The sequence below is a fragment of the Sarcophilus harrisii genome, chromosome 1 (assembly GCF_902635505.1).
Source record: "Sarcophilus harrisii chromosome 1, mSarHar1.11, whole genome shotgun sequence".
Lineage (NCBI taxonomy): Eukaryota > Metazoa > Chordata > Mammalia > Dasyuromorphia > Dasyuridae > Sarcophilus > Sarcophilus harrisii.
Window position 1 is genome coordinate 118,216,732 of NC_045426.1, and position 27,970 is coordinate 118,244,701.

At 35.8% G+C, this 27,970-nt stretch overlaps 1 protein-coding gene across 1 annotated transcript in view; it reads left to right on the forward strand.

Moving 5' to 3' along the window:
• Nucleotides 1-512: 512 nt before the first annotated feature.
• GLIS3 (GLIS family zinc finger 3) overlaps nt 513-27,970 on the forward strand; it is a 597,159-nt gene continuing 569,701 nt past the window's right edge. The window contains exons 1-2 of the mRNA XM_031962195.1: nt 513-616; nt 27,016-27,487. Of these exons, the coding sequence (XP_031818055.1) occupies nt 27,112-27,487 (376 nt within the window). The 5' untranslated portion in view covers nt 513-616; nt 27,016-27,111. The remainder of the gene's footprint in view (nt 617-27,015; nt 27,488-27,970) is intronic.

Sequence of the window (27,970 nt, forward strand, 5' to 3'; positions counted from 1 at the left end):
CCACACAGCCTTGATTGAACCGGCACAGAGTAGAGAGCACCGCTGTGGCTGCTGCAAGCTTCCCCCCACCCCCAACTCCTCCCCATCTTCTGTAGCGGAGGAGCCTCGTACCCCTTCCCCCTACTACAACCGGCTCCCCTCCAGCCCCCACTCCCGCAATCATTGGGTATCACCCGCCAGCCCACAACTTCATCACCAACCAGACCCTGGCTAACTTTTCCTCCGTGGATAGGGATGAGCAGAGCAGGCCAGGCACAGAGAAATGGAAACCCAACTTTAGTATATATTTTTTAACTTAGATTTTTTTTATTTTGGGAGGGGGGGAGAATGAGCTGATGCCTAGGGCATCTCCTCTTACACACCCCCACGCTACGCGGCCCCCAGCACCAAGCACCCCAGATTTTACTGCCCCATTCCTCAGCTCGGATGGAAGTTTGCATTTCCAAAGGCCAAACCCTTCAAGCGTGCTGAAGCGCTGGGAACCAAAGTTGCTGTCTTAGACTCAGCCCCTTGCAAGCAGGGCTGTCATTCTCGCTGGTGGAGAGGCGAGAGAGAGGCAGCCTGGGGAAAGGAAAAAATGCACGTTGAGCTTTGTTGTGGAAATCCTGGTTACCTGGTAAGTGGATGCCATAGGAACTTCTCTTGTAGACAAGAAAGCGAGTTGGGGGGAGGGGGAACCTTAAAGCTTCTAGGGACCTGTGTTAGAAATAGTTTTCCCCCGGGAAGCCTGTGCAGACACGCTCTTTCAAGTGCTGTGTCCCTCGCCCCTATTTCAGAGAGAAAGAGAGAGAGAGAGAGAGAGAGAGAGAGAGAGAGAGAGAGAGAGAGAGAGAGAGAGGCTTTTAAAAATGACTATTCTTTTTAAGACATGGAAAGGGAATACACTTTTCTCGTCAGTTGTGTAAGACAGCCCAAAGGATGAAAGTCAGGATGGGACAGAATGCCCCTGGACTACCCTAAGAAAATGCAAAGAAAGTGAAGTGAAGAGGTTTTAAAACAGACTCGGTAAAGGGGAGGACTCGTTTTTTTTTTTTTTTTCTCTCCCCACCAAAAGGACCAGTTTTGTTGTTGCTTAGAGATCAGATCAAGTTAAGGGACGCGAAGACATAGTGTACGCCGACCCAAAAGTTTGTGTGAAAGAGAAAGTTTGGGAACTGGGTATTGATAGGGTGACTTAAGTTCATTCTCCTGAAATAGATTAGTATCTATCTGTATATTTGCCTGTCTATCTATGTATCTCTGTCCACCTCTGATCTTGTATATTTATACCATTAGGTATATCATAGTAACAGATATGTAGTATTTTATATACACGTTGCTGCAACAGATCCATTAGAGATGCTTTATTTCAACTCACGTGTTTGTTTATATATGTGAAAACAATTTTGAATTTCTGAGTGCATTTCACAGAGAATATATTCCCATCTATAGGGCTGCACTGTGGAGGTATCTATATACACACACCTGTATCCAGTATCCTTGCGTGTTGCCAGCACATAGACACACTCAGACACAAACACTCCGCTGCATGTGTCACCGAACGTTTACGTTTGGATCGTGCATAGCAAAATGTCAGGACTGTTTTGAAAATGTCTCATGTTCACTCTAAAAGGACTTTGTCCCGTTTTGGTCTCTATAAATTACCCCTCTGTGTTTTTGAAGGAAGTCTGTCCAAGCTACTCTCCGGAAAGCATGAGTCTGCAGTTCGAGTTCTTGGGCACGCACACACACACACACACACACACACACACACACACGCACAATACGAACACGCACACTCAGGATCCTGTTCTTCTCTCCCTCTCCCCTCACTCCCTCCCCCCATTCCCCTAGCACTGTGGTGATGTAGACTTCCAAATTACTCACTTTAGCTGACAAATCAGTTGGGGAATGAAGAAACAATTCTGTCTGGAAACTTTGGGGACGCGTCTCCTAGGTTTTGAAGGATTTGTCATCACGTAGATGATTAAGTTAGGTACCTGGAGGGAGAAACTTTGGGAAAGTTCATTTCCGGTTTTATTATCTCCAGGGCTTTGGGAGTAGGGATGGTGGTGTAGTTGCCAGGCTGGAGGCAAAAGCCAAGCTGTTTGTAGTTACGAGATCTACTAAGTTCCCTTCTTTTTTTATTGCGCCTCGGTACAGGGGTTGTTCGCTCCGCTTGCCCCAGTCTGGGGTAGGGGGGTGAGGGGTGAAGTGGCGGGTGCGCCTCTGAATCGTGAGGCATTCGGGAAGGGGGTATGGGGAGAGGAGAGCAGGCCTATACTTTATTTGCTCGTCTGGTCCGAGTAGACATTCATGAATGTGACTTTATTAAAGGGTTGCATAGTGAACCCAGAGCCCTCCCGGCAAAGGGCTTATTCAGGACGGAGTTGCACAACAGGAAGCCTGCACGCTTTTTGTTTTGCTTTGTTGTCCTTTCTGATAGGATGGATTAGTTTGGTTGTTGTGACGAAGGGCTAAGGAGGGAATCGTTCTCTCCCCCCTCAAAGCGCCTTCCCCCCGTCCACCTTCTTCTCAGTCTTGCATTGCTCTTTACTCCTACCCCCACCCCAAAACTCCCACCCCCATCCTGGCCTTCTCCAGGTAGCCAAGAGGAGGAGAGAAATTCTTGTCGAGAAGGCATATTCCTCCAGTCTTGAGCACGCGGACTACTTTTAGTCAGTCTGAAGATTGGGGGATGAGGGGGTGAATTGGCTTATAAGGGCGCATTCCCCTCTTTTCCCTTCTGCTCTTTCTCCTTTCAAGTTCTCCGGGAAAGGCAAGAATTGAGAAAGTAGGCTGGATTCAGTCCTGGAAGATTAAAAATCCTCCAAGGGGACCTTCTCCTTTCTGTTACATGCTAAATGGACACTGACTTTGGGTCATCTCCCCTTTCTCCTTTTGGGCTTCCTGACCTCATTCATCCCCCTTTCTCGGCAGGCTCTGATCCTGGAACTGAAGGACAGTTTTTCTGACCATTCCTGCTTTGCTGGAAGAGGGTTTTACTTTACCATTCTTGGATCCCCCCAACTTGCCCTTTTCCTTTGATCAGAGCCCTCTCCTCTTGCTTTGAGGCATCTCTGCATTTTTTTGTTTCTTCCAAGGTTGAAGACAATTTCTTCTCTTATTTCAGGTTGGGAGAAAGGGAGTGGGGTGCCTGGTAGAGGAGGGAAGTTCTTGGGCTCCCTCCAGCGGTGAAATTACTTCTAATTTGTGGGGCGTGAAAAAATTGGATAATTTTAGTTTACTGGGTAGGCTCATAGGATTGAGAATTGAAATAGATTATCTAGTACACTCTTCTTATCTTATGATGGGGAAAGTGACATCCAGAGAGTTAAAATAGCTTACCTAAGGTTGCACATTTAGCCAAGCTAAAATTTGAACTTCTCTTTTTTACTACACCAACTGAGGTTCTTATAATTTATCTGATGTTTTCTATTCCATCCCCACTCACCCCATCCTTTTTACAAGCAAGAGAGGGGGCTAGAGAAGTTACGTGACTTGCATAATTAGATTAGAGGATAAAGAAGAAGTTTGCAATCAATAATTGCATTCACTTAGTGTATATTAATCAAATCTCTTCCAAATACAAAGTACTGTTCAAGAGACTCTTTGAAAAGATATCAAAATGAGAGACATCATGATGTAATGGAAGGAGCTCAGGATTTGGGAGTTAGAAAACCTGGCTTCTAATCTCATTTCAGACTTTTATTGCATGTCTGAACTTTAAATCACTTAACCTCAGTTTTGTTAAGTGTCAAATGACAGGACTAGATTAGACCAAAGTCTCTTAACCTGTGAGTTGTGATCCCATACGAGGTCCAGTAACTGAATGTGGGGGTCATGGAATTATGATTTATTATCAGCAAATGTTTGATTTGTATACCTATTTTCTATACCTACATATTCAGGAGCATGTGAAAATTTCTTGGAGTAAAGGAATTGTGACTAGAAAAAGTTCTAAGAAGTCTTGGACTAGATGACTTCTAAAGTTGCTTCCATATTTAGGTCAACAATCCTATGAATGATCCAGGCCCTGCCTTGACTTTTTCTGCTCTCATAAAAGTACCCTTTCTCTTCTTATTATTACTTCCATCCACAAGCCATCCACAAAGCCATCTTTCTTATAGCTTTAGTCTATAAAAACCTTGCATCTCTCTCATTTTTATGAGCCTCTAGTTTTATTTCTGACTTTTCCACAACTTTGGATTAGTAATGATTTCTACTTCAGGAGTCAGCTGAATCTCTCTCTCTCTCTCTCTCTCTCTCTGTCTGTCTTTCTCTTTCTCTCTCTCTCTCTCTCTCTCTCTCTCTCTCTCTCTTTTTTTCTTGAACTCTTTACTCTTCTACCTTCAACCCCCCAAACTAGGCCTATCCTTTTTTCCTAGAAATAACCATGTCTCTGGCTGTCCTCTCCTATTTTCTCTTTTTCTCAGTGGTGCAGGTTCTGATGGTCGTCTTTCTCTACTATACTCATTCCTTCCTTACCTCCCCATTTTTGAATCTATCTTTTTTTTGTTGTCTCCACACATTAGAATATAAGCCCTTTGGGGGCAGAAATTGCCTTTAAAATTTTATGTTAATGCCATGTGTATTCCCAGTGTTTAGCACTGTGCCAAAAGCTTAACATATGACTATTGTCATAGTGTGACAATGTGTGTGAAGACTCTCTATGGCTATTACTATGTAATTGAGGTCCATGGAGAGTTTGAAGAACCTCGGGAGGACAAAAGTATCCAAAAAATAATAGTGTTATTGTGGAAATGGTCACTTTGGAAAAATTATAAGTTGAGGTTTGATATTAGGTGCTATTTGTAAATAAAGAAATAATATCTCACAGGGTAGCTAGGGGGCATAGCATATGGAATGCTGGACTTGGAATCAAACCAGCTCATCTTTCTGAGTTCAGATCTAGCCTTGGACATGCCTAGCTGTGTAATCCTGTGGAAGTCATTTAATCCTCTCTGCCTCACTAAAATAAGCTGGAGAAGAAAATGCAATCTACTCCAGTATCTTTGTCAAGAAAATCCAAAAGGGATCACAAAGGGTTGGATGTGACTGAGTAACAACATTAGTTCACAAGCATATATACAAAATAATTATTATAAATAAGCAGTATTTCATTAAGTCAGGTTTTAAAAGTGTTTTGTAAAGCAGTATTTTAATGTTAATAGCATTATCAGTTATAGGATTAAGAACATTACATAATAGTTTTTAAAAATCACTTCTAAAGAGCACTAACCTTCACATATTTATATAGACATACTGCTACTGTAAAAGAATAGTGCTAAGGTCACTTTTGAAAGGAATAAGGCATTTGGGATTACTTCATAGTCTCTGACTATTTGTTTTTTGTCTTTTGATACCTAGCACCCATCATAGTTTTGGGTATAGTGTAGGTACTTATTTGTTTTTTGAAATCAACTGTGGCCAATTTGAACATATTCTCCTTCTTTTATTATTTATTAATTTCTTTTCCCAGACTGGCTTTCTGGAATTGGGGAAATTTTGGGATGACGGTAGAAATAGAATGCTATTGTTTATTTTTCCTTTTTGATTTGCTACTGGCTAATTAGCAAAAATATTTTCTCTCCATATTTATCCTGGTGGAATGTGAGAAGAGTATACTTCAAGGACATAAATGATGTTTAGGTTTGGAGCAAATCAACTTTCTGGGAGTACATGTTGGAGGTATGTTAATTAATTGTGAGAAATAAGATTGGTGGAATCCATAGGATTCTACTCTAGAACAAATAAAGGTTGGTAAGGCAGGCGGCAGGCTATATGATAAAATATCCAGCTCTTTTTCATCACTAATGAGGAAAAAGTTGAAATAACAGTGAAGTAAGTCACTGCAGCACAGATTTGACTCAGTGCCCTGTTCAAGAAGCTTCAGTAACTTCCTGTTACCTCTACAATAAAATAAATTTCCTCTGTCTGTCTTTTAAAGCCATTTATAATCTGTCTCCAGTCTATTTTTCCAGACTGATGACACATTACATCCCTCTATTTTCAGCTAAATTGGTCTTTGTGATAGTCTTCATACAAGACATTCTGTCTTTCACCTCCTTGCCTTTATATGCCTGAAATGTTCTTCCTCCTCATCTTCAACTCTTTGAACCTTTCACTCCAATGCTCAATTCAAGTGCTTCTTCCCTCTTTTTAAAAATCTTTTCAGGATTTCTCTAAGTGCTCCTCTTCCTGAAATTCTATTTTGTGCATATTTTCTATTTAAATATTTGGGCTCATAGAGTCTTAGCCTAGTGAAAATGTAACCCTCTTGAGATTGGGGACCATTTTGTTTTTATTTTTTTCTTTGTAAACCCAGCATCTAAAATAATGATTGGCACAGAGTAAACACTTAAAAATGCTTGTTGACTTGAAGTGACGGAAGGAAAAACTCTATAAATTTGAAAGAGTTTTAGAACAATGAGATCCATCCCAGAGTGGCTTCAGGAGGTATTAATCTTCCCTTGCTGAAATTTCTTAAGCAAAGTTTGAAGGACCATTTGTTGAGATGTTTTAGGCTGGATTCGTGTATGAGTGATGGTTAAATTCAGTGACCTCTCATTTTCCTTTTATTTTTCACATTTTGTGATTCTGTGAGATTGAAGATTAAAGAACTGAAAAAGCAATATGAAAAATACAAATATAATCTGAATGAATGGAGGGGGAAGGCACTTATTAAATTCTTACTATGAGCAAAGCATTGATTTAGGTCATGGGGCTATAAAGACTAATTTTAATCAGCTTTTTCAAGTTTGAACTTTTTCTACCAATATCATCATCTATCCCAACTCATAAATTAATAAGTAATTGAATTAATGAATTAAATTAAATATGTTCTTCAATTAATAATTGAATGATTTGATGGGCTATTCATAAGCTTTATTTCTACTCCATGACTATTATCCTTACTGGTTCTTACATTAGTGTTTCAAAGATTTGTTGTTGCTTTTTATGAGTTAAACTCTTTTCAGTTATGCAAAACACAATCCTTGGTGATTTATGAAGTAGTTTTAGAGAGAGATTACAGTTGAAGAATTTGTCATCCAGTGGATAGAGTTTGGGGTCTGGGCTCAGATACTTACTCAGTGTGTGACTCTGACACTTAACCTCTGTTTGCCTTAATCTACTGGAGAAGGACATGACAAAGCACTCTGATATGTTTGCTAAGAAAGCCTCATGTACAGTATGGTTCATGGGGTCATGAAGAGTAAGACACAACTGAATGACTGAACAATAACAAACCACCTCATGCTGGACAATGGATCTCTTGGAATCTCTTTCTATGTTCATAGAAACAGGAATAGAATCCATCACTGAACCTATGATTGAAGACTTTCCAGGTTGCTGAAAAAGGGAAAGGGGGAAGGAATTAGCATTAATCTAGCCTCTACTATGTATTAGACAGTGTACTAAGTACTTTTTACAAATATATCTCCTTTGATTTGGCAGTATACTACTATCATGTACAGTCTTTGAAATTCCAGTTTCCCCAACAGAGTGATGAGTATACATGGCTGATTACTCAGCCAATCTTAGAAATCACTGATAGAAAGAAGAAAGCAAGTCAAGTGTGATTCTGCTTGATTTAAATGACTTAAGTTCAATTCTTTGGTAGCTTTGTTGGTGGATGGTCATCATTTGTGTGCCTGGATTAAGTTAGAATAGGATAACTAGCAGATTTGAGTAGTGTTATTTCTGTGAATATTTCAATTTTGAGGGAAAAAATAAACTTGAAAAGTATGTGCAAGAGAAGGTATTCATTAAGTAATAAAAGAGATTCAGAAACACAGGAATCCATTTTAATACTTCATATAAGCAACTCAGAAATACTGTATAGCATTATATGTTGTAACACAACTGTGGTATGTGGAGGAATGAGAAAGGAGGGCAAAGAATCATAGGAACTTAGAAACAAAATGTTCTAGCTCATTTATTCTGACACTTCTTTTTACAAATGAGGAAAATGAAATTGAGAGAGCTTCATGTTCGTCTTTAGACACAAAGCTAAAAGATTTGTGTAAGTAATGGCTACCAGGAAGACGTTAGTTTGATATGTACAAGAAAGAATTTGATGGTATAATTCTTCTTGGTTAGTGTTCAGGAATAGTACTAGTAGTAATAATAATAGTAATCAGCTAACATTTACATAGTACTTTACAATGTGTGCTTTTACAAAAATCTCAGTTTATGCTTACAACCACATTAGGAAGTAGGTGCTATTTTTATCCCCAGTTTACAGATGAGGAAACTGAGGCAGGTAAGTCATTTGCTCAGGAAGGGTCACATAGCTAATAAGTGTCTGAAGTTTAATTTGAACTCAGGTCTTCTCTAGCCATTAACTAGGTGAAGTTAATATTGCAGTGTTGTACTTGAGCAGATAAGGTCCAAGTACATGCCAAGAAAGATTAAGACTTGTTCTTTTAAAGAGCTTTATAAATTTTTCAATGTATCATTATTTCTGAGGTGTAAAAGTGGTATTTCTCTGTTATTTTAGGCATGTTAAATACCGTACACCACAACCAGAGGCCACAGATATGCAGGAATTCTTGTTATTCCTACGTGTGAAGGAATGGTTTAATGTTTTCCCAACCTTTCTCAGCATGACCAATAGATTCCAACTCTGTCTGTGACTTGCCTGAGAGTAGATGAGTCACCCGGAGATTTTTTTGAATAAATATGTTGTCATATTGGTTAGGGACCTACTCATTGTTATGGAGTTTCATACCTTGGCAGTCAAGTCAGCAAAGGAAAATAGTCTTTGTTGTTCAGAGACTCCAGGTTTAGAGAAGTCATTTGAGAAATGGGCAAATTGCTCACTTTGCAGCAATTCTTACACATCAGGATATAAATATTCATTTGCACTTAACATTGAACTGGAAAGTTTAAGCTATGAGAGCAACACTTTAACATATTTATGTTTAAGGACTTGCTAAGTGGTTTGATTTTAAAAAAAATCTTACTGAAGTAGATCCACTTTTCTCCTTTTCTTGAAGTTGCTGCAATCTCCAGCTTTGCCAGCTGCCATTCATGTGGGCTGATGCAATGATTTATACAGAACAAATAGCCAATAATGCCTCTTTCATTTCATTTGCTGTATTTTATTACCTGTGTGCCTCCTGGGGTGAGTATGATTGAGTTCAAAGAAAAAAAAAAGCCAAACCAAAAAACATACTACTGTCACTACCACCAAAATTCCCTTAAAACAAAATCATGGCCAGTTATTTTGGATATTTTTTAAAAGACAAATTATTTTTTACAGTTCTTTCCAAAGAAGAAAACTGTGTCTTAAACAAGCTATTGACATGCAGAGTTGTTCACTCTGCCATTCAGGTAATGAATGCAGCAGTGACATCATTGGGAATGTGTTCATTTTTCCATTTCAAATTCCCCTTTTCAAACTCTAATGGGTAACTCATATTAAAAGCACTCTTTGAAAGACTTCAATCTTAAGACAGCTAAATGTATTAGTCTCTTTTTCTTTCACTCTATGCTTGGTATCTTGCATGATTATTAATTCATATCATGCATTTACTGAATATTGAAGTCTTTGGGGACAAGATGTAAGAGAAAAGTTTTAAAAGCTAATGTTTTCTTTGTGATATCTTCCTGCAATGATATATTTTTTGAACAAATTTTGGTGTTCTAGTTAATAGGATAGATACATTCTAGCATGGTGTCCAAGTTGGGTATGGCGGTCTTTGAGAAAATAGATTATTTCATATCCTCCTGGAGACCCAATTGTTTGGGATAGTAAAGGGAGGTTAGCATGAGGATTCATATATATAGAAAATTCAGGCATACTTACATAATTTTATGTGAATTTTCCCTTTAGCACCAAGTGCTAAAAACATCAGGTGATTCTCTTGTAAACACCTTCCAGGATGGAGTAAAGAGGATTGTATATTCAGAGAGTAATGATAATTTACCGATGCATAATACTTTACTGTTTATATACTGAGTTTGTATACCTTGCACACATTGCATACACTGTATCCCTACAAGAGCTCTGGGAGGCAGAGTTTTAATCCACATTTGAGAGATAAAGAAACTGAGTCAAAGAGGATTTACCTCAGCTAGTGAATGGTCAGTTGGGATAAGAAGCTGTGTCTTCTGGCTCCTAGAGATCTTTCCACTGCATCCTACTGTATATCACTACACCTCTCTGCATCCTAGAACATCCTTTTCACCCTAAATCAATCAATCAATGGAGCTTAATTAATATACGTTTATCGAGTATCTACTTAGTACAAGGTCTGGTGGAGAATGAATTCAGTGGTGGTAGCTGTATTATTTAGTTATTATTTCAGAGTCTGATTAAATAAGTGATAACTTAAAATTAGGTCGTTTTTTCACCAAGTAAAATGTTGAAGGCTTATTTTGCATCGAGAATATTTCTCTATCTAGGTACAAAGAAATGACCACAAAATACAGGTCATTCTGATGGATCTAAGCATATAATGCAATAGCCACAATAAATGCTCTTGGAGACAGTGCCAAGTTTCAAAAGAGGCAGAACGTGCTTTGTACTTATGTTGAAGTGATCTTTTTGAAATGACGGATTTTCATCTAGAACTACTTTTGGGATTTCCAAGTCCCCTTTCCTGATGAAATGCTGGGGTTATATCTCATAATACTTTCAAGGCAATGACTATGAGGCAATCAAACCAATTTCCTACATAACTATTACTATCACACTATAAGGGGATACAATTATCCCATGCTAAAAGGTGATATATATTATATGAATGCACTAGAGTGGGCAAAGTGCATTTTAGGAGAGTTTTTATTTTTTTTAATACTATCCCAAATTGATATTTTCCAGGTTGTAAATATCTTCATTTTATCTGTAGTTGGTTGGCATAGAATAATAGAGTTTATAGACACAAATGAAGCCCTGAAATGTAATGTCTCATTTTAAAGACATTTTATTTTTTAAGCATTAATTAGAATTTTCCAGAATAATTAATTTTCAAGTATGTGGGTAACTATTTTTTCAGGATTTTTCATTTTTAAAAGAAAAATTATGTTGGCTAATAAAATTTCTGTGCCACTACCTCCCCTCCACTTTAAAATTAATAAAAAAAAAACAATTTTCTTAGATCAAACATGCTAAAAATTTGCTGAGAGGATATGTGGAAATATCTTTCTTTAAAACTTTCAGAAAAAATGTACATTAAAGAGTCACACTATGCAGAAAACACCATTATCTTGAAGTCAGACAGAATTAGCAGACAACCCCTGAAAAAGAGGCTTTGGGAAACATTTTCTTTAATGCTTTCATTGTAAGTGGGCCCACCAGGTAGTTCCATCTTCCACTTTGGAATTTAGTTTTGGTTTATCTTCCTGCTTTTTTTTTCTCCTTCTTTAAGAAAAAGTCATTCAGAATGGAAGGATTTTTTTTTGGTGTTTTTTTTTTCCTTTTCTTAAACTGGCTTCTGAGGATTTTATTCCATAAATTAAAATAAAAGTTTCTAACTGATATACTTTCATAGAATCTTTATGATATGTTTTTTGAGTAGTCTTTGGGAGGTCTAGAAAGTAGGATGGGAAGGATTGTTAACATGTTGTTCTTGTGGAATGTTGTTTTAAAACATGCACAAAATATGAAGCCTCTATTAGTTTCACTGTAAGGGAGAAGGGGCTCTCCTTGAGTAAATTCTTCATATCTGATTCTTTTAGGACCTGTGATATAATGGGAAGAATCCTGGGTTTGGAATTAGAAATTGTGAATTCAGAATGCTGCTTCTACCCTTTGCTAATTTTTCTTTTCTGTAAATTCTGCAGGTTGGACTTGAAGTGGGTTGGATCTCTAATATACTGTTCAACTCCAAATCTGTAATTCAGCAGTCTCTTGAAATAAAACTGAGATTATTTCAGTATTACTAGAATCTGTAGTCATTGAACTATTGGAGTGTGCAAATGTATGACATCATTTTGCCTATCCTGTTGAACAAAAACCTAAAGCACTGGCAAAATTAAATTAGGCTTTGTAAAGAGAGACGTTTTAATATATGGACCTTCAATTTTATCCAGTATTCTTTTAGAAAAAGAGCATTATTCTGGACCAATATAATATATCTCCCCTGTAATAACCTCCTGTTTCCACATGTTTGCACTTTCCTCTTGTTAAAATTACAGACAAGAATAGTTTTGATTTATTGGTGACATCTAATATAGCTGTGTTTATATTGTTGCCAATAAAATGACTTACATGATTGGTTTTTGTTTATACAATCTTTTCTGGGGAGTCAGTCACCTGTGTTAGGACAAGGTACATTCTGCTTTATTAAAATGAACCCTTGGGATCTAAGAACATTCAGCTCTATCTGTCCTTGATTGAATTGCAAAATATGCTTCACCCTGCAGCCAGGCATGAGAATAAATTATATTGCCTATCAATAGGCTTTCTCATTTATATTCTCATGGCTATAAAATATTTAACAATGAAAACAATTAGGAAAATAATCAGTCATGTTAGTGACCAAAGTAGGAACATCCTAATTTTGAAAAGTTCATTTTCAGGTCTTTTTAAAATTAACTAAAAAGGGAATTACATTTATATTTATATGTACGCACAAATATGTATATAAACAAGAGTACATAAAGGAGTCAGGATTCTGGTTCAGGTAGTTTCCCCTTTGGCAAAGGGTCTGTATAACCATGAAGACATGGGCTTAATGGTCTTTTCTTTTTTCTGACCTTTATGTTAAGGATTTTGTTCTCTATACAGGGTAATAGCTACTCTGCAAAGGCTTTATAGCAGGAAGAATGGAAAATGCAACAAAGACTAAATGTAGCCTAAGGAAATTAAATGATGTATGAAAATTAATAATTAACTGGCTCATCAAATGAATGATGACTCTAAATGAGTCTATTAATGTTATTTGCCAAGAAACAGATTTTGATTTCAGGTGGACATGATGGGACCTAGGCTTTTTGGAATGGGTTTTTGGACCTGAATCAGTTAGCATTGGTTGTAATTATTTGTCTTTTTGATTTTTATTTTCTTCAGTTAAATAGGAAGGAATGGATAGGGTTGAACACACAACTGGGGATCAGCACCTCTGAGGTCCAATCCTAGCTTTCCAAGGAAATGCCTGAAGTTATCTGGCCTTTCAACATTCCCAATTTCCTTGTGAGCTAAATATGATTCTGTAGAGGAAAGTGCTGGAAGCAGAGACTTGGGAATTAGATCTGGGCTCAAGTCTTAGGGTAAATAACTACTTCCCCTTCTCTGGATATCAGCTTCCTCATATATCAGAATAAAATAATCTTTATGGTTCATAGATAGAAATCTTAGGAAACCTATGACTGTTTCCAGAATGTAGAAATTCTGGGAAAGAAGGAAATGCTCTTAAAATATTTGGTCAGTATATGCATCTATTAAGGTCCTATTATGGGTCAGACACTGTGCAAAGCATTGGGAATACAAAATGAGGCAAAAGACAGTCCTTGGCTAAAAGAGTTCACAATCTAATGACGGAGAAAATATTTTAGCATGCATGATGTTTTAACCACCCTTTCTTTCTGGGGCTTTGGAAAGAGGAATTTCACCACATGGAACAGTAGAGTATTGGGGGAAAAAAAGGTGTATCCAAAATATGCATGTAACTAAAATTTATAATCAGACCACATACTCATCTGCTCTTTGTTTCTTACACCCCAATTTTGTGCTTATGTATTATCACAAATGTGCTTATGTATAGCAGTGGCTCAAAGTCCCATGAAGAGGAAGAAGAAAAGAACTAGGAAAAATTTTCAATTAAGGGAAAATTTTTTACCCTGCATCTTAAAGTCCTTAATCCTTTTCACTTACTTCTTAGAGTTTTTTAAATAGAATTGTTAATTTTTAAAATATAGTAGGAAAGCAATCATCCCATTGAATGGTTATGGTTTATCTAGGCATAGGGTTGGCAGATCCAATTCAAAGAGATTTTATTTTTCTAATTCTCTGATTAGCAACACCAAAGGAAAACTATCCTGAGGATTGTGTTATCTTATTTCATATACCTTAAAGTCCTCAACCCTTCCCAATATACACATTTCTTAGTCTGAAAGATTATTATTAATTCTAAGTGGTCTAGAAAAATTATAGAATGTTGAACCTGGAAAGAAGCTCCAGCTTATTAGTTTAACCATTTTTCATGTTACAGATAAAAAATATCAAGTTCTAGAAACGAAGAGTGCAAGATAATATAGCTATCTTGTTGCTTTTAAACTCTGCTTTCATAGTTATTTCCACTACTGAGTTTGTTTTTATGAGTGAAACATTTGCTATTGATTTTATTGAATTCAATTCAGCAAATATTTATTAAATGCCTCTTGTATACAATGAATCAATGCTAGACACTAAGTACATGCCAAGTTAGATAAATAGCTAGCTACACAAATCTGTAAATTGTATCTGTGCTGTTATTATCCCATTTTATAGCCATCAAAACTGAGACACAGAATGGTGCAGGTCATAAGTATTTGAGGCATTATTTGAATCAATAGCAAAAGCTTCACTCATGCAAACCACCACTTAGAGCGCTAGAGAGACAGGCCTCTTAACTCTCTCATGAATCTCACCTTCCCCAGGGAATTTTTGAAATATTTGAATCCCTCTCTCAAAAATAAGGGATGAGAAAAATTAGTATGTATGGAGGTAGGTCAGTGTCAACTCTTTCTTCCCATATAAGATTTTCTTCCCTCTTTCCTGTATCTCATTCTTAGACTATTGCAATAACCTGCTGGTATATTCATTTGCTTTAAATCTCTTCTCTTTCTAATCACCCTCCATCCAGTCACCAAACTGATTTTCCTTAAGTGCAAATCTTCCCCCCTGGCTAAAATTAATAAAGACTAGTGCCTCCAGGATTAATTTAAAGTACTATTTAGTCTTCAAAGCCCCTTTGCAGTTTTTTTTTTTTTTTTTTTTTTTTAATACATTACTCCCTGTCAGGTATGCACTCTCTTGTGCAATGAAACTGGCTTTTTTTGCTGTGCTATGAACAAGACACTCTATCTTTGGTCTCCCAGAACTTTCTGTAGTTGTCCCCTATGCATGGAATATTCTCTCCCCCCTTCTCTATCTACTGGCTTCCTTTTAACTACCTTTAACAGGAGGCTTTTCTGAACCCCATATACTTATTTCCTATTTATCTTGCTTTGTATTTATTTGTTTGCTTTTTGTCTTCCATTAGATAGTGAGGGCAACAGTTAGCTTTTTTAAAAAAATTGAAAGTGGAATTTATTAAATGCTTTAAACAAATGAATAATTAATAATAAACAAAGTCAGAAATACTTTAGGTTAGCTAGGATTTCCTGAATACCACCTTTTCCTGTTAGAGAAATGCTACAGAAAGGCTAATCTTTGTTTAGGTCTTTATACATAATAATCAAGCTTTTGTCATTTAACCTTTACACTAGTGAGCTAGAATTCTGGATGCTATCCTTCTTTCCCTCTATGACATAGAATTCCTCACATCACTCAAGATGCAGCAAAGGTATTACCTTTAACATGAAACCTTTACTAATTACACAAATTCTAGTTTCTTACTTCATTAACTATCTTTCATGTATTTCATATCTACTTATATATGCACATGTTGGCTGTCCTGATAGAATACATTTCCTTGAAGGGAGGGACTTTCACAATCTTTCTATTCCCAGTGCCTTTTCCCAGTGAATAGATAGATGAATGGTTTGATGAACTATAAAAGGTAGAAGTATTTACGGGCTTTTATATAGGACAGGTACCAAAATGTCAAGGACTACACACCTATTGAATATAATATACCTTGACACTAATTATTAAATCTTCTTTTCTTGTATATGGTCATTGTTTTCTCTAACTAAGGGATACAGGATCCAGACTTGTAATATTGCAAAGAGCAGAAATATAATTGGGTTTATTTATTTTTTAATAAAGCCTTTTATTTTCAAAATAAATGCACGGGCAATTTGACAACATTGACCCTTGAATAGCCTTGGGTTTCAGATTTTCTCCTCCTTCTCCCCATCCTCTCCCCTAGATGGCAGGCAAACCAGTATATATGAAATATGTTAAAATATATGTTAAATCTAATATGCATAAACATCTTTATACAATTCTCTCAGCAACTAACTTTGATTTTTTTTTTTGTAAGCCCATGGTTTAGCAAAAAACAAAACAAAATGAAACGAAACAAAACACCTTAGGACTCAATGACTTCATCTGTGGGGGTAGTAATGCTTTTTCATTATATTGTTGTTGTTTTTCAGTCATGTTTCACTCTTTGTGACTCTGAGGACAATATCACATGCCAATACTGTTCTCATGTAGTTTTGGATACTGGACTAGTTTGCATTTGCTTCTCCAGGAGATTAAGGTAAACAGAAACTAAGTGACTTGCCCAGGGTCACATAGCTAGTAAGCATCTGAGCTGAATTTGAACTCAGGTCTTCTCGACTCCGGACCTAGTGCTCTATTCACTGAGCCACCTAGTTGCTTCCTTTTTAAACTGTCTAATAGGGAGAAAGAAGTATTTAATACCAGAGCAAAAACTTAACCTTTAATCTTGTCAACCTGACTTAGGAGAAGTTAACCTTGATGAGATTTTTTCTTCTGGATATAGTCCTTGCATAAATAATTGTGATATGAGGTAGTGTAACACTAAGCCATAATAACTTTATTCTTTTTTTTGTTTCCTTGCTTTCTAAGAGGAAAGTTATTTTTTATATTTTTCTTCTTTATATAATTTTATTTTTTCATAATTATACATATAATATATAAATAATTGTAATATTTTTGTTAAAGTTTTTTATTGTCAAAACATATTCATGATTAATTTTTTTAACATTGACCCTTGCAAAACCTTGTGTACAAAATTTTCTCCCCCTTCCTCCCAACCCATCTCCTAGATGGCAAATAATCTATGTTAAACATATTAAAACTATATAACATTCATTTTTTAAAAATTGAGTTCCAAATTCTCTTCCTTCTCTCCTTCTCTCCCCTACAATTTTCTTGAGATGACCAATAATTTGGTATAGGTTATACATGTGCGAAATGCATTTCCATATTAGTCAAATTGTACAAGAAAACAAACAAAAAAGGAAAATAACAGGTTTTTTAAAAGTATGCTTTAATCTGTATTCAGACTCTTTTAAGTTTTTCTTCTGAAGGTAGATAGCACATTTTTATCGTAAGTATAACTTACTTACTAAACCATTCAGCTGATCATTGTACAGTATTGTTGTTACTGTGTATGGTATATATATTCACTTTGTATCACTTCATATAAGTCTTTCCAAGTTTTTCTGTGAGCATCCTGCTCATCATTTCTTATAGTAGAATAGCATTCTATCATAATTATATACCACTTTAACTATTCCCCAATTAATGGGCATTCCCCCAATTTCCAATTCTTTGCCACTACAAAAAGACCTGCTATAAATATTTTGTACATTTAGTTCCTTTCCTTTTTTATGATCTCTTTGGGATACAATTGCTTCCCAGAATGATTGGATGGGTTCACAACTCTACCAGGATTGCAAATTAGTGTCTGGATTTTTCCATATTCCCTCTAACATTTGTCATTTTTCTCTTCTGTCATTTAGCTTATACTTGATAGGTATAAGGTAGATTTTCAGAGTTGTTTTAATTTGCATTTCTCTAATCATTAAAAACATTTTTCATATGATTATATATATATAGCTTTTATTATTTCATTTGAAAATTGCCTATTCATATCCTTTGCCATTTAATAATTAGGGAATTCTTATAAATTTGACTCAATTCTCTATACATTTCAGAAATGAGACTTTTATCAGAAGTACTTGGTATAAATATTTTTTCACAGTTATGATTACTGTGTATTTTCCTCCACCCTATTTTTCCCATTTTTCCTACGCTCTTCTTTTTTCCTGTCCATGTTCAAAACTGTTTTGCATCTAACTACTACCTTCCTCAATGAACCCACTTTTCCATCACTCTTTCATCATCCCCTCCTCTTATTTCCTTATCCCTTTCTATTTTGTTATACAGAAAAATAGATTTCTATACCCAACTGAATGTGTGTTATTCCCTTGTTGAGCTAATTCTGATGATAGTAAAGTTCAAGCATTTCTTGCCTTCCCATTTTTGCTCCACTGTAAAAGCTCTTTTATCTCTTTCATATGAAATAATTGCACCATTCTATCTCTCCCTTCCCCCTGTACATTTCTCTTTCTCAACCCCTAATTTTTTTTATCATCTCATCATATACAGCTCATAGCCACTTCCTCTGTCTGTAAATTCTTTCTAACTGCTCTAATAATGAGAAATTTTTTAAGGAATTACAAGTTTCATTTTCCTATGTAGGAATGTAAACAATTTAATTTTATTTAATTTAATCCCTTATGGTTTCCCTTTCCTGTTTATCTTTATGTGATTCTTTTAACTTTTGTATTTGAAAGTCAACTTTTCTATTTAGCTCTAGTCTTTCATCAGGAATGTTTGAAAATCTTCTATTTCATTGAACATCTATTGTTTTCCCTTGAAGTATTATACTTAGTTTTGCCGAGTACATAAGTTTTGGTTGTAATGCTAGCTTTTTTTACCTTCTGGAATATCATATTCTGAATCTTCTGATCCTTTAATATAGAAGCTGTTATATCTTAGATTATTCTGATTATGGCTTCATGATAGTTGGATTTTTTCCTTTCTGACTACTTGCAGTCTTTTCTCTATGACCTGGGAGCTCTGGAATTTGGCTATAATATTTCTTATAGTTTTCATTTTGGGATCTCTTTAAGGCGGTTACCAATGACTTCTTTCAATATCTATTTTGCTCTCTGGTTCTAGGTTTTAAGGCAGTATTAGGATTTCATTTCTTGAAATATGATATCCAGGCTCTTTATTTGATCATGGCCTTCAGGTAGTACAATGATTCTTAAAATTTCTCTCCTCAATCTATTTTCTAGATCCTTGCCCAAATCTAATTTTTAAGGAATTATTTTCTTAATCTAATTTTTGTACCTCCTTTTCTATTTGGACATTTCTTTTTTTTTAAGAAATCGTTCTTTTTTCAGTAAATTTTTGTACATATTTCCTTATGTGGTCAATTCTGTTTTTTAAGGAGTTCTTCTCTTTAGTAGATTTTTGTATTTCTTTTACTATTTGGCCTATTCTGTTTTTTAAGCTGTTTTTTTTTTCTTCTTCAGTATTTTTATACCTCCTTTAGCAAGCCTTTTGATTCTTTTCTCCCCATGATTTTCTTGCATTGCTCTAATTTGTTTTTTCTCAACTTTCTTCTCCCTGTCTGTCTAATTTTATTTTTAAAATCCCATTTGAGCTTTTATAAAGATTCTTTTTTTTTTGTCCTGAGATCAATTCACATTTGAGATTTTGGATGTAGCCTTTGACTTCATTATTTTTTTCTGAGTTTGTGTTCTTTTCTTCTTTGCCCCCATGGTAACTTTCTATGGTCAGATTCTTTTGTTGTTTGCTCATTTCTCCAAGTCATTTCTTGACTTTTAATTTTATGTTAAAATTGGGCTCTGATCCTGGTGTACTATCCCAAGCTTCAGGTTTTTTTGTGCAGCTATTTTCAGAGTTAGTTCTAGGGGTCTGTAAATTTTCAGCTTCCAAGGTGGTGTAATCTAAGGAGAGGTGTGTTTACTGCTCTCCTGGCATATACTCTGGTACTTGAATGACAACAAGCATTCTTTTATGCCTTGTAACTATGATAGGATCCTTATTCTCCAAAGGCCACAAGCTCAGTGTGCTAATAATCTTTCTTGCCTTTGTTCTTTAATAAGATATGTATGTAAGTAATGGAACAGTCTTCCACTCGGTACCAACAAAGGGACCTCTGTAATCTTTTTCTGACCAGTTGTCCTTTATTGTCTATGAGTAGAGAGCTCTGGAAGCAGCTGCGGCAGATTCAGTTGCCTCCAAAACCTGCTGCTAAAAAACAGGCTCCTGTTGTCTTGCAGGGGCATTAGTTATCCTGGACTGAGTTCCTCTCTCACCTCTGGTGTGACAGATCTTTCCTGCCAAGCCTCTAAATAGTCTTGTGCTGAAAAATTATTTCACCCTATCCTTTTGTGGGTTCTACTATTCCAGAATTAATTTTGAGGCATTATTTTAAAGTTGTTTAGAGAGGAATTTGGGTATTGTCTTTCCTCTGTCATCTTCCCAGGAAGCTTAATTTTGAAAAAAACACAATCATTCTTCTTGGCTTGTCTTCACTATAAGACTATTCTGACTCTTTGACTATGCCCCTGAGTTGGATGCCCTTCCTTACCTTTTTTGTCTTTTATATATTATTTTCCCTTCTACCAGATTGTCAGCTCTCTGAGGAAAAAGAGTAATTTTTCTTTTTGTGTGTATGTGTGTGTGTAACTTTAACACTTAGCACAATACCTAATATATAGTAGGTGATTAATAAATATTTATAATTTAATTGCACCTGATAATTTGTAGGAGAGGTCAAGGTAAATACTGTGATAAATTTAAGGAAAGGGAGCTCACTTAAGAAAATCGAGTAGAAGATAAGGATTGAATTGGAAAGCTCAAGAAAATGTCATATAGAAGTTGGTATCTTGATCCTTGAAGGAAGAAAAAAAACGTCAAGAATCAGAGGTTGTAGGAATTCATTCCAGATACAGAGATGGTACAGGATAGAAAAAGGAAAAGATAATCAACTATACACACAGACACATACAGACACATATACATACGCATACAGGATAATTTTCTTATGGAAAAAAATATATAGTTGGGGGAGGGTTCAGAAAAAACTTCTTGAAGAGGATAGTGTTTGAGCTGGGTGTTAGGAAAATAAATATTCTAGGACAAGACAAAAGTAATGCAGGACAAGAGGATGAGTCCAGTTCAGATGGAATATTGTGTGAGTAGTATGAAAGGAGTCTTGAAAAGTAGATTAGAACTGAACTGTGGAAGGCTTTAAATGTCAGTGAAAAATTCTATTACCATTTAGTTGGAAATGGGAAGTCCATTGAGGTTCTTGAGAAGAAAAGCCACTTATTATATCCTATATACTATCCAACTCAATCAAGTTGTTGAAAAGTTATTGTTTTAGAGCTGGAGTATATGTCTAAAATATGCTAGAATTAATTTTTTAATCTGGAGTTTGATACTGAACACTATTCAATGATAGTTATTGTGGAAAACTGCAATGTTGATGAAAATAAAAAATTGTTTTATCTCCAAGCTTTTTGGATCAGATTGGATGAAGAAACTATTATTAGTTTTATCACTTTTTCATCATGGTAGTAATAATTTTTCTTGCTAGCTATGTTATTGCGATGTCACATTTTAAATTATAATTTTTATTTTTTACTTTTACCTTAAAAATATTTAAAATAAAGGGTACAATTTATAAAAGAAAAACAAAAAAAAAAACCCAAAATAGACAGGCAGGTGCAAATGTCCAATGTCTAATTAAGTTCTCTGCTATTTAATTATTTATTCTTTTCTATAACATCTTTATCTTAATGACCCAAACTAATGGTATAATAAGTAAATATGTTTTTGTTCATATTTTTGATGAGAATTCCTGATTGTATGTGTTCTTGCTGCCAAAAATGACTCCCTTGTTTTAAAAACCTGGAAATGGACACAGTCTAAAAATTTACAGACAGTTGTCACTTGGACCATAGACTCAGTGACTCATATTTCCAGTACTGCTGGACAATTCCCCAGTTTAAGTAAACTGCCAGTAAATCATATTTCTTTTGATTTTTTTTTTCTGGTACTGTGTAAGTACTTTCCTTTGTAGAGTTCAAAGGGCTCCACAAACATTATTTAATTAATGTCTGAGAAATAAATGGCAAATGTTATCTGGTAAAACACCAGGAAACAAAATGACTTGCCATAATCACCCATAAATCAATAGACTGAAAGGGAATAGAATATAGTTTTCTTAAACATGAATACTAGAAAGATTGCATTGAAGTCTTTCCAGGGCAAAGACGGGAAGTCTATTCTGAACTATTATCTCTTTCATTTTATGGCTCTAGCAAACTTAAATCAAGATGCAAGTGGTTGGAATTTATCTTATCTATCTTTAAATGTTACTCTTAACTAATCTATTATGCAATCTTAAAGGTAAATTGTTCCAAAAGATGGTCCTGGGAACGGAGCAAGGGATAGGTAGAAGGGAGCAGAAAGAAATCACATAATTTGTATGACTGAAGTGATCATGGATTTAGACCTAGAAGGGAATTTAGAGGTCATCAGATCCAAATCACTTGTTTTATAAATGAGGAAGCCAAGGCCCAGGGCTAGTTTAAGTAATTTGTTGAAGATCAGGGAAAGAGTAAATGGTAGAGACAGGATTCAAACCTAAGTTCTGTGGTTCTGAATCTTTCTATTGTACTCACTGATCAGTTGAACAGTTACAGTGGTATAACATTATGATGGGGTTTGGCTATAATATAAACCAGGGGCAGGTAGGTGGTGCAGTGGATAGAGCACTAGCCCTGACATCAGGAGGATCTGAGTTTAAATCTGGATTCAGACACTTAACACTTTTTAGCTGGGTGACCCTGGGCTAATTACTTAACCCCCAATTACCTCAGCAAAATATATATATATGTATGTATATACGTATATATAATAGCAATAATCAGGACAGAATTATGTGTATTATCCAGTGGTATTCTAGTAAATATTTAATAAGCTCTCTGAAAAATACAGGAAACACTTTTAAGTTCAATCCATATTTTAAACATTTTTCCCATAATTTTTAAAAAGTTAGACAATTGGCAAAAACAAACAAAAACCCCCCCAAACAATAAGCCCTGATTTGTATTTTGATGATTTCAAAGGTGTAAATGTTCACACTGAACATTTTAACAATTGGCCCTTTCAGACCAGTTAGAGCTGGTTTCAGCTTACTCTTGAAGGACAATAGATTATTTGAGAAATGTATGTCCTCTACAAATCAGTTTTTTCTCATTACATCTCTCTAAATGAGATTTTTTTTTCTTGCCCTAGATTTTCTTTTTTAAAAGTAGCATTTTATTTTTTCAATTACATATAAAGATTGTTTTTGTCATTCATTTTTATAAGATTTTGAGTTCCAGATTTCTCTTTCTCCTCTCCTACCTCCCCAAGACAGCAATCTGAAATCTGTCTGCTCATCATTTCTTATAGCACAAAAGTATTCCATTATAATCATACACCACAACTTAGTTCAGTCATTTCCCAATCGATGGGTATTCCCTCAATTTCCAGTTCTTTGGTACCAAAAAAGAGCTGCTAAAAATATTTTTATATGGAGGTCCTTCCCCCAACCCACCTTTTTTTGGGGGGGGAGGTAATCTCTTTGGAATATAGACCTAGTTGTGGTATAGTTGGATTAAATGGTATTGTCCTAGATTTTCTAAACAATTGTAGGGAGCAGAGAAATTTTGCTTGGAGATGTGTTTGTGTATGTGTGTGTGTGTGTGTGGTACAAAGGTTGTTAGCTCCACAATGCAATGATTCCATGATTAGGGGAAAAAGGATAAAGGTCACCAGCTCCACCAGCTTCCTTGTAGTCTTATTTCTGAGAATAATTTGTAGCAGTGTGTCAAAATCAAATAAAAAGGAACTACTAAATCATTAATAAGGTTTCATGCCAGCTTCATACCGACTTAGGAAATCACATATTAATATTATATATGTTCTATTGAATTTTTATTTATTTTGTCAAATATTTCTCAAATGTATTTGATCTTGGAGCACATTCTAGAATGTTGCTGGCCTTTTCTTGTTTGACACCTCTGGTTTATAGGGACTCAGGTTAGATTAGGAGCATAATGGAAGTTAGAAATCTCATCTTTAACACAGTTTGCCCTAGATCCTTTATTGTTTTATTAAGTGGACTCTCGGGATGTAATTCATTGATATAAGCTGGCAAACAAATTTATAAGGAATTTTCTGACCATAACAAAAAGAGTTTAGACTGGGAGAATCTATGTGTGAGCAATGGAGTTCAGTTCAAGAGACAAATGCTGGCCATATCTCAAATGAGAAGCTTTCTAATAGTAATGCCTGGGGCTAAGAGCTAAAAGAGTTGATATAGTCTTCCAGTGGGAGAAGAGAGTTCATAGTTTATGATGTAGCAGGGAGCAGCTCATTTGGGTTAAAAGCAAAGAACAGAAAAATAAAGAGGAATAAGTGCAGCTTTATTATATCACTTAGTGTTATTAGCATAGCGAAGAAAGCAAGAAAGAACAACGGGTGATAGGGCAAAAAAGTTTCCAGCAAAGATGTCAACTTGGGAGTATGAATTGGTGTTTCCTGTGTAAGTCTCATCTCTCACTGATGAGGTGATTATGTATACATCTAAGTGATGATAAAGGAAGAACCTGCCTTATTATTTTAATATGTTTATTTTTTGAATGTTTTTTGTTTTGAACCAATGTTTCCTATGCTTGGATGACAAAAGAAACATAACAGTGGAGGGTCATGAATTGTGGTTTTCTTGAATGGGTGCTGATTCCCAGCATGCCTCGAAAGTAAGGTGACAGGGTTCCTATATATAGAACGAAGGAAAGGCTGGGTCCCTTTCATCCCCTGAGGTTCTGTAATTCTCTTACCTGTCTTTATTTAGTTCTTCCTTTATAGGAAGTGGGAAGAACCCACCTTTAAAGGTGGGTTGAAGAAAGTAAATTATAAACCTTAAGCCACCATATAAATGTTAGTTCATTTGTTCAGTAAACATTTACCTAGGGTCTATATAGATCATTGTGCTGAATTCTGAGGAAGATAACAAAATTGCTTAAAATCCCAGTGATTTCTGTCTTCATGAAGTTTACAATCTAAGAGGGGAATGCAGATATCATTCCAGATAGATTTTTTTCACAGTATTACCTAAAAAGTACATTAGAGAAGTATAAAACAGCCTAAGGGAGAAAGTAATTGAAAAATACAAGGAAGGCTTCAATTCAAAGGGTAGCAATTGAATTGGATTCAGAGTATAAATATCAGTAGGAATTCAGTAGGTGGAAGAGTAAGATGAAGGGTTTTAAATCATGAGTTATCATTTTGATCATGTTCCCAGTTTCTTTGGATCAGCACTATTTTTGCAGGATAATAGTGGGATGTCATTGAAATAGCAGGTACCATGATGATGATGATTTCAATTTCATTGCTGCTTCCTTGAATTGCTCAGGTTTCATTTTATTCCATTCAAACGAGTGAGTTCTTTTAAGGTGCATTTGAAACTGCTACAAGATGGGTTCACACTTCACAAGACTGAAGTTATCTGGTTATCAGTCACATCATCAGCAGATCAATATTTGGTTTTGGACTCTGGGACGTATGGGCAAAGTGAGAGAAAATCCTTCCTTGGTTCAAAACTAAGTTAACAGACTTCATTTTGGTGATGGTCCTAAAGAGCTGTAGTCAGTTTTCCCCCCAATGAGCGTTTATCAATCATTATAATTATTCTAGGCAGTAGATGAATCATTTGGGAAAAAAAGACAAAAAATGGAATAGTCCCTACCTTCAAGGAGTTGACATTTCCTTTGGAGGAAACAACATATAAAAAATAAGTCAATAGAAAATATATACAAAGTATATACAAGTTTCCAAGAATAGCAATAACACTAACAACTGGGGAAATTTTAAAAAATGCATTGAAGTTGAGTAAAACTGAGAGATTTAAAAATGTCTGATTTGAGGATGCTTAACCTCTTTCTGGAGTTTCTGGCCTTTCCATCCCATTCTCCCTATTTACTTCTGAGGGGTACATTCAAATGGGAACTTTAAATATTTGGGGGCCATTGTGACATTGTTGGTGAACGATTTCAAAATGTGACTCTGATGACTGTGGATGGGATGGAGTGGGAAGCATTGCCTCCAAACATCACTGGACTTGATTTTTCTACATGTCTCATCTGTTATAGCATAGCATCAGGAAAGCAGGGTTCAAGCCTTGATTCTTCTGCTTGCTACCTACATGACTTATTTTAGGCCACAATAAGTTTCCTCATTTTTTTTTTTTTGAGTTTCCTCAGTTGTAAAATAAGATGTCACATCATCATCACCGAGTTCCTTTCTAGTTGTCTTTTACAATTCCATGTGGGATGAATCTAACTTAGAGCATTAAATTTCTTTGTTCTTTTGCTTATATTTCATTTTCATGCATTCTTTCTCCTTCTTCCTCTTCCAGGGTTAAAAAACCAAATGTCTGTGATATTGTAGCTTAGACTTATTGATGTACTTATGTGTAATATGAAGTTATTAAGCTAGCATTGCTGGCTTTGCTTCCTAGCTTTCTGCAAGCGACTATTTTCCTAAACTTAAGGAAGCCAAGATTTGTCATGGCTCACTTTTTATTCTGTGTCACATAAGGGCATCATCTGAGTAAAAATACATGCTGAAACCGTTTTAGGAACCAGTTACATAGAGGGATTGGGGGAACACAACAAATTCATTACAAAGAGAAATCACTCTTAAAATTTTGGTTTGCCCATGAGTACTTGCTCATAGACAACATCTACCTTTCTTGCTTATTTCGGAAATTTGTTGTAGCACCTTTCTTTTTTTGAAATTAAATTTTTTAGTTAACTTGAATCTGTTTTCTTTTCTTTCCATCACCACCCTTATCTAAAGGAAAAACAAAAAACTTTTTCAACAAATACTCGGTCAAGCAAAACAAATTATGTCTTGGTCATGACTAAAATATTTTCATTCTATACCCTGAGTCTACTTCCTTCTTTTAGGAGATGAACAGTATGTTTTATCATTGGTCCTAATCATTCCTTTGGCCAGACTTTTAAAACTTTCTTAGTCTCAGTTTCTAGAATTAAAGAAGCCACTAAGAACTTATTTAATATCTATGTCATACTCACAAATATTGAGTTGTGTTTCTCCTACGCTAGAAATCTACAGGTGTCAAAATGAACTATTTCCTAAGAAAAGAGACCATTTGTTTATTACAATTGTGACATAGGTATCCCCCTTTTAAAAAACCTTTATATAGATTCTATGGATATAGACTATTCTAATGAAGTATTTTAATTCTTAACTTTAAAAAATTCCTGTGTTTGTTTTTAAAACAGGCATAAATCCTACATCATGGGTAATTTACTGGAATTGGCCTGAAAGGAGTCACCAGTGGCACTGGATTATTGACCCCTAGCCATTGGCTTTTCACAATGAATGGAAGGTCATGCAGCATGAATCTCCACCGTACATCAGGCACTCCACAGGGGCCAGGGATGATCAGTAGCCAGCACATCCCTCCTGTCAGAGTCCCATCAGGGACATCTTGCCCATCATCCAATGGCAGTACTCCCAGCCCTGCTGTTGGAAATCTCCATCTCAAGCTGCACTCAGGAGGAGGGATAGTTCCTCAGAACAACTCAGCGGATAGCCCCATCCACCTTCCAGCACTGAGCCCCAGGAGACAAGTGGTTACCAATGGAAAACCTCTATTTCAGGTCCCTCAGGGGCCAGGAATGCCAATGTCACATTCTTTGAAGCCAAAACAGCAGGACTTTGGAAACCCCTTTCCTACAAATCAAGGGAAAGGTAAGACTGTGTTTCCATATTTAAAATTAAAATTGCTTTTCTTTTTCAACCTAAATAATCCCCTTCTCTCCTCAAAGACCTTGGTTAAAACCATAATGCAACATGAGAGTCGCTGATGGCTTTCTGATAATAATAAACAAAATGTGTCATTGTTGTGGGAAGCAGTGTGTGTGTGTGTGTGTGTGTGTGTGTGTGTGTGTGTGTTTGTGTTATCCAATACACAAATGACAAAATTAAATTTAGCTTGGCCCTGTGCTGATTTTACCGTACACCATCATCTCTGACTGCTGATTATCCATGTGGAAGTTGTACAAAAAAGAGGAAAGAATCTTAGGATATTTGGGATTAAGGGAAGAAAGATTAGGAACAAAGCAGACAAGGGCAGGGAGTGGCAGTGTGCAGAGAGCTTCTAGTGTGACCCTGGCTTATAGGATATTTACACTTTTTGGTATCAGTCATCAGAAGCTATGGTAGATGTTTGAC